This window comes from Cyprinodon variegatus, unplaced genomic scaffold (genome assembly GCF_000732505.1).
Source record: "Cyprinodon variegatus isolate N-32 unplaced genomic scaffold, C_variegatus-1.0 Scaffold845, whole genome shotgun sequence".
Taxonomy (NCBI): domain Eukaryota; kingdom Metazoa; phylum Chordata; class Actinopteri; order Cyprinodontiformes; family Cyprinodontidae; genus Cyprinodon; species Cyprinodon variegatus.
In genome coordinates, this window is record NW_015151298.1 from 355,760 (window position 1) to 363,627 (window position 7,868).

Sequence of the window (7,868 nt, forward strand, 5' to 3'; positions counted from 1 at the left end):
TGAAATTAAAGTGAAGCTTTCTTTTTTAGCTCATATCATAATTTACAATAGAATAGAGTAGATAATCCCTTTATTGTCACACAATGGGGAAATTGTATTATCTCATATTATAATGCATAAATTATATCATAATTTATGCATTATGCATTTCTATTGTATTATGTCTTAGGTACAGGCCAGGGGCAGCAACATGGGCCAGAACCGTTTCTGCAGGGGCACTGTCCCCTGTTTGCCCCTATCTAGAACCACCCATGGCCAGCACTATTATAAAAACCATGGTCGCACTTCCGCCTTGTCCTTATTGATTTAGCGATTCAGATGGAGCCCTTAAATTGCTCTAAATCAAGGTGAAAAAATAATGATGCTTAGGGTCACCTATGAATATTCAACTCAAAAATAACAGAAACATCATTATTGTAATTTTGTAGACTAACCTTTCATTACTTTTAATTGCAACGCTGTTTTCTCTGTTTTCTTTTCTTTTATTGTTTCTCTTTTCTCTTCATGTATAATATTTTACTTTGAATTGTATTACAACTGAAATGTTCAAGGCCTACAAATAAGCATGCCTAGATTCTGCTGTCTAATAATTCTAGAAACCACTGTGACAAAAAAAAAAACAACAAAAAACTTTCTGACACAGTAGTAACCATTTACTCCAGATAAATTCTGCCATGTGACTGTTACCAACACCATTAATAGTTGTATTACTTTGTAATGGTCCAGATCACCCCGTTAAGCTAAAATCAGTATTTTCCAAGCTAAAAGTGCACACATGGACCTGGCAGATACAAGCGTTCCTTATCGGCTCTCATCTAAAACTGAGGTCTTCAACAGTTTGATATAACATTTCATACAATATATATAATTGGAGGGTCCCCACTCAGTTTGAGGGTCTTTAACCTGGAAAACTTTGAAGAACCCTGATCTAAAAGATGCGGTACAAATAGTTGGCACGGTCACGAATGACGCACCACTCTTCCTGTATTGAAAACGATAGCATTTTTAGGACAAAGTAGTGATGGTGAGATGAAGCCTCATGAGGCTTTTGAACCTATGGCAAAATTGCTTCAACAATCCCAACAGTTCATGAAGCTTCATGTGAACATGTCACCACCTACTGGTGGAGTGCAGAACTACAGTTAGTAATATTATCTGTGTTTTTCTTGCTTTTTTTTCCCCCTTTCCGGAAATTGTTTATGATTGGTCTGTATAATAAAATCCTTTGAAGGTTTTTTGTGTGTAAAATATCTTAGAAGAGAAAAATAATTTAAGGTACACTGGTTTTTCTGCGATTTTTGGGAAAAAAAGCTCAAGCAGACAGTGAAAGTGTGCAAACTGGGCAATGATGAGGAAAATGAGAGGTGTTAGTCATTTTTATTGAAAAATAATAGTTTTTCCACAGTTTTTTAATCGGGTTGGAAGTTATGTGTTCAACCAATCTTTTGGTTAAACTAACCAATTTATTTTGGTAGTGTTTTTACTTACCGTAATATATATTTGTATAAGGGCAAACCAATACAAATTAGTCACATTAACCAAAATACTGTTTTATCGCCACCTTTAAAAGTCTGGGGAGGGTCTTGAACCATTGATCACAGGTGCAGAAGACCAGCTCTTACAACTGACACCACTACAACAATAATATTTAAAACCCATTACTTATTTTACCAGTGGCCTGCTTAGATTTTGATCATTACATTGTTTACTCTAACCAAACTAGTTTTAACCAACTACATTAGTTGTTTTTCCAACCAATCTATTCTTAGAATATATTCAAACTCTATCCAACTCTCCTGCAAACTCAACTTCCCGAAGCGGTCACATGGTACGCGGGGCTTCCGACGTCATCTATTTTGGTTCCTCCCCCAAATAAAGCAAGCCCACTGATCTCCATTTACTCACTGCATTGCTGATTGCCCCTTGGTAGTACGGGGTCGAAGTGAAGCTACCGGCGGCCATATTAGTACTCCCTAGTTAGACCGGTCGCAATGTAAACAATACGTGCGCTACAGCATAAAACACAGATGATGTTCTCATTTTAAGGGGGATTTAAGACTTTTAAAATAAAGATAAATTAATCACTTTGACACACTTACTGTTTCCTGTTTCATAGCATAAGTAGATTACTTTAACTTAAAATAAAAAAGGCACATCACATTCCATAGTCAATATGCAGTCAATGAAGTCTTTAAATCATGTAAAATATTTTACAAATCCATTACAACAAAATGAATGTGTTAACGGAGCATAACAACACTGAAATATGTATTGATGACATTATTGTTGTTATAACATATTGCATATAATTTCAAAATTTTACATCAAGACTGAATTACAAGTACATGTCTGCTAATGCTGTAGTAATTTCCTATTTGCAAATTGTGCATGCATGATGCCATATACTTTTATGCTGTGCATTGGCCTTTAAAAATGTTTGAGTTAAATTTTTCCCGACAATATAACATGTCATATATTTCAACAAATGATTTTTCCAAATGAGAAATACAACAGAAACAGTACAGAAAAAAACAGCATCACCCACTTAATAAAGAATCACTATGCTGATATTTCACAGTGAACTACTTTCTGTTTTCTAACGTTAGACACAGTGTTGCACTAATGTTACACTACTTAATATATATGATAAATCAGGGTATATATGGATTTTCTTGGTTAGTACATCTACTGAGTCTAAATTCCCTGTGAAACTTCTTCCCACAGCCAGCAAACTGCATTTTAACTGCGTATCTCCGTGGGAGTAGGGAGTACCAACATGGCGGCCGGTGGCTTCACTTTTTTGGGCAATCCGCAATCCAGTTACAGATCAGTGAACAAGCCTTGACACGCGCCTCGAAGCCTCGGCTCATTTCATGACATCACTAAGACAGAGAATCGTGTTCTCATCTTAACAAACTCTGAGTGAGAGCTGACACATTTCGACGGAAATACTGAAAGATAATTAACCTCTCATCGCTAAAAGCAGCGACAAAAGCTGCTCAATCTGATTTTCAAAGTGAAGGAAACATGTTCCCGCGAGACTTTGTTTGGGGAGCGGCAACCTCTGCTTACCAAATAGAAGGTAAACGCAGACACGATAATTTGACTTTTTTTTTAAACAAAAGTACCCTATTTATGTGAGGATGTATTCTCTGTAAGAAAATACATGCTGATTTAAAAAATATACATAACCTACTTTTCTAATAGATTAGATAGAGGATACTACGGACAGTTAAAGACAAGTGTTCTGACAGTTGAGTAATGCAAATGATACAGTTGGATTTATTTAAATTGCACCATAAAAATCAGCCACCAGCGTGCTGCACAGAAATGATAAGACACAACTAGGCCAAGTTAAGTTATAAAAATTGAACCACAAAAAAAAAAAAAAAAATCCTATAATAAAGTAAAACCAATGAACATAGATCATAAAACCAGGAGTTCATCTATGTAGGACATTAAAAAAAATCATATTGGTTTTGAAAATTGAAATAATGAGATGTCAAGCGTGTACCAGTGTGTACCCCAGGATGTACCCAACCTCCCATCCATAGGAATAAGCAAGATAGATGGATGTATCGCTGGAGATGTCAAGCTGCACCTGATTTTCAGTTAAGTTCAATTCAGACAGGGGCGGACCTAGATGGGGGGGCCAGGGGGGGCCATGGCCACCCTTAGCCAATCATTGGCCACCCCTACCATTTTCTCCCCTCAAATACAGATGGTGGCAGCAGTAATGCTCTCAAGTGGAATATTCAAAACATTAAAAATTTTTGTTGTTAATTATACACATTAATATGCTAAGATCAATTATGATAAGTACAGAATTCATGCTCTTTTCAAAGCTAGATTTGGTGTTATATGGGGTGAAGAGAAAATGTGTCTGCAAGTCATTTGGGAGTCTTCGGTAAAACCATAGATAAATAACAATTTTAATAAAAACTTATCAAATAATCAATTTATGTAGATATTAGTGCAGAATGTTTATTGATACAAGTAGGTAAGTAATGACAATGGAAAAGATTTACGCTCCAAATCTCAAAACTGAAAGAGTTTTATCCACTATACCTTTTATTTAGAAAGCACAGATGTTGAAATATATGCATCTGTTTGTTAGCAAAGGCTTTAGGAAACTATAGTTTGTCTTTATCTTGTAAATATGGATGTTTTACTTGTTGATTTTCCTGTTGAAACAGTGTAGATTTACCCTGATTGACCCCTAAGTGTACATTGGCTATTGCCTGGCCACCCTTATGAAAATGTTCTGCCTACGCCTCTGAATTCAGTTTATTTATATTGGTGTCTTCTGAAGCTACTTTCTAGAACCAAAGAAAATTGTGTAGAAACAGAATCAAAAATTGAAAATATGAATTATGAATGAAGTATGAATTCAGATCATTGTTTTAATTTAAATGTAGTAGGGAAGCTCATTAGGTCACATAGAGTGATTGAAGTTGCAGCAGTCTATCATACTGAGCAAACATCTGGCAAAAGTGGAAAGGAATGACTCACTACCAACATAATCCAGCTTGGTACCGACCACCGTCTGCTTCAACAGATATAGGGACCTGGATAAAAAAAGGAAAAAGCTAAAGTGCTCTGAGCAGTTCCCATATGAGTAGGTAACCAGCTCTGTAAAATAGTTAGAACAATTACAACGATGTGCTCACCTATTGATTTCTGTTTAGATCTTGGAGCACTTGGCCATTTTACCTCAGTGAATTAAATTGAACTTAATGTAGTAAAAATAATCTTACAACAAACAATTGAGAACTCTAAAAGGCAACACTGAAGTTTGAAAGTGTTGTATAGCTGGAAATCTGTGTATTTAGACCATTAATAGGTTGAGTTGTTATCTCTGCCAAAACAGTTCATGTAAAAACTATAAGACACTAGCTGCTAATGATCCAGGAATGACTGACTACTCTCTTTATACAAATTATAGGTCATATAGGCTTTCAGAAGTAACTTTGTCAAAGACTTGCGACGAGTAAAATTACATAAAAGGAATTTAGAGTTCTATTAAATTTAAGATAAAAAAACAACTACTTTAACAGAACATATGTTTCTCTGGATTTTAGTACATTCAATCTCTCCTTTTATTTAAATGTGAATATTTTTTTTAGGTGGATGGCAGGCTGATGGAAAGGGGGCGAGTATTTGGGACACATTTTGTCATGAAAAGAGTGGAGTTTTTGAAAATCAAAATGGGGACGTAGCCTGTAACAGCTACGAGCTCTGGAATAAGGATCTGGAGTGTATCCAGCAGCTTGGCTTAACACACTACCGCCTGTCTTTTTCTTGGTCCCGCCTCCTGCCTGATGGGACGCCCAAGAATGTTAACCAGAGAGGTAATACTGTATTCTTAAAACGACCTATGGCAGAAAAAAATTCAAGTATAAAAATAATGATTTTTGAATGTTTCTCCAACAGGTGTACAGTACTATAACAGAGTGATTAATGACTTACTGGCATGCAAAGTGTCCGTGATGGTCACTCTGTACCACTTTGACCTGCCCCAAGCAATCCAAAACCTTGGGGGCTGGAAGTCACCTGGTGTAGCAGCCCTGTTTAACGACTATGCCAAGTTTTGCTTCGAAACATTTGGGGATCGTGTCAAACTCTGGATTACTATCAATGAGCCACACACGTGTGCCAAACTAGGTCATGAAGTAGGCCTCCACGCTCCAGGGTTAAAAGAAAAAGGCACTGCGGCCTACATGGTGGGGCATAACATGCTCCGAGCTCATGCCATGGCTTGGCACAGCTACAACTCTGTGTACAGAGCAACACAGAAGGGGGAAGTATCTCTGGCGCTCAACAGCGACTGGTTTGAGCCATTAGATCCAAGCTGCCACGAGGACGTCACCTCTGCCGAACGTGACCTCGCCTTCACCTTGGGGTGGTTTGCCTGGCCTATTTTTGTGACCGGAGACTATCCGGATATAATGAGATCTGCCATAGAAACTCAGTCCAAGATGATGGGATACAGCGGCGACATGAGACTCCCCAGGTTCTCAAAGGATGACCCTCCAGTGCTTGGAACAGCTGACTTTTTTGCCCTAAACTACTATACATCTCGTAAGGTCACATCAGGAGGTTGCGGTGACCAGATGTTAAGTATGAAGAGGGACTTGAATGTAGAGGAGGTCTTAGATCCATCCTGGCCCGTCTGTGGGGTGTCCTGGCTGGCTGTTGTCCCATGTGGCTTAAGAAAACTTCTTAAATATATTAAGGTACAATAAAAACATCTGTTCCAATATTCTCTTTTAGACACCACCGGGGGCATACTGATGCTTAGTTAATGCTGCCACATTGTGTTAAAGAGTTACTTTGTTGGAAATAACTGTTGGCAAAACAAGCAATTTCCTGCAGTTGTGCCTTGTCACAGGCCATTAACTTGAATCTGGCACTGTTAAAAATGCTGCCAATCTGTCTCCTCTCTGAGTACCTGACAACTGCGGTGCGTTATTGACAAAAAACATTTGTTCTGTGATTTTCCAGGATGTCTTCAACAACCCCAAAGTCTACATCACAGAGAATGGCTTCGCTCAGGTTGGCCCAGCGCAAATCGAGGATGTAGACCGATGCGAGTTTTACAAAAGTACCATCTCGGAAGTGGCTAAAGGTAGATCATTTTCTGTGTTATAACAAAGAAAAAGAAAAAAAGAGTGCAGTAAACATTAACATTAAGTGGGGATGACGGGGTTATGACATGCAGATGTTTAAAGCATCATTTAATACAAGAGGATTGGTAAAGTTGATGAAGTGCAGAGAGTCACAGAGCTTCTACATCGTGTTTTTCGACAGTATGCAACAGTGATAATATGCAGTTTGCATAGAGATAAGCATCTAAGCAGGCATCAGTTATTCTTTCTTTACATCATAGTCTTACCATTGTTTTGATTAAATCTTCATGTTTGTAACTTTCTGACTTGTTTGACACAACAGGAGAAAGATCAAAAGACATAAGCGAAATGTCCTATATTGCAAACTCATGTCTACATTATTTATTTCTGTCTAGCTATGGAAGAGGATGGGGTGAATGTCTGTGGCTATTTTGCATGGTCACTGATGGACAACTTTGAATGGGCTGATGGATTCAGCGTTCGTTTTGGCCTGTTCCATGTGGACTTCTCTGATGCTGAACTGAGTCGAACCATCTACCAGTCTGGGCAGGAGTACGCAAAGATCATCGCAAAATCTAAATCTGCTTCACCCATATGAGGATGAGTTGGCAAAGTTAATCTAAGTGATTATTTAATGCTGACTATTGATGAAACAATGAGAAACATTTTACAGCCATGTAGGCACACATTTGTTAACCTCTCTTTAAATGTTGGGCATTATATTATAAATATTTTTAAATTTGTTTTCTTCAACAGCAATCAATCCATGAATTATACATAATAAAAAATAAAATCCAGTGTTCAGACTGTACTTACATTTCTATACAGACTTGCATTGAGATCTTGAACGGAAGGATTCAAAGTGAGCTTTTCAAAAACATTGTCCAAGCATGGCGGTAGTAGCATCATAGTTGAGTTTTGTTTGTTGTTGTTATGGGTACAGATATATTGCTCACAGTAAATGGAGTAATGAGGATAAGGTTCTACATCCAAACTGAATTTCAACTCATGACAGCAGCTTGGTGGTTTCAACTTTTACACAACTTGGACATTGATCCCAAACATATTTTAGAACGGACAATGGAGGTTTACATTAGGCTTTTGGAATGGACCTTACAATTCCTTTAAAAATGTACTGTGTTTGAGGTAGTTTATATTATGTGATAAGAAATCACATAAAATTAATAAAATTAACTAAAATAGGAAATTTTATTAAAAAAAATATAGACAATTAATAAA

At 37.3% G+C, this 7,868-nt stretch overlaps 1 protein-coding gene across 1 annotated transcript; it reads left to right on the forward strand.

Annotated features, from left to right (window-relative positions):
* Window positions 1-2,864: 2,864 nt before the first annotated feature.
* LOC107099199 (cytosolic beta-glucosidase-like) lies at window positions 2,865-7,392 on the forward strand. Its single transcript, XM_015397244.1, has 5 exons — window positions 2,865-3,082; window positions 5,127-5,351; window positions 5,434-6,236; window positions 6,505-6,628; window positions 7,025-7,392. Exons 1-5 carry the CDS (start codon window positions 3,028-3,030, stop codon window positions 7,225-7,227), a joined length of 1,410 nt encoding a protein of 469 aa, XP_015252730.1. The 5' UTR covers window positions 2,865-3,027; the 3' UTR covers window positions 7,228-7,392.
* Window positions 7,393-7,868: the final 476 nt, after the last annotated feature.

Excerpts from the sequence above, each read along its gene's own strand:
- LOC107099199 (XM_015397244.1), top strand. The coding sequence starts at position 3,028 with ATGTTCCCGCGAGACTTTGTTTGGGGAGCGGCAACCTCTGCTTACCAA. Across the intron at positions 5,352-5,433 it reads CAAGAATGTTAACCAGAGAG|GTGTACAGTACTATAACAGA; the intron begins GTAATACTGTAT and ends TTTCTCCAACAG. Across the intron at positions 6,237-6,504 it reads AACTTCTTAAATATATTAAG|GATGTCTTCAACAACCCCAA; the intron begins GTACAATAAAAA and ends GTGATTTTCCAG.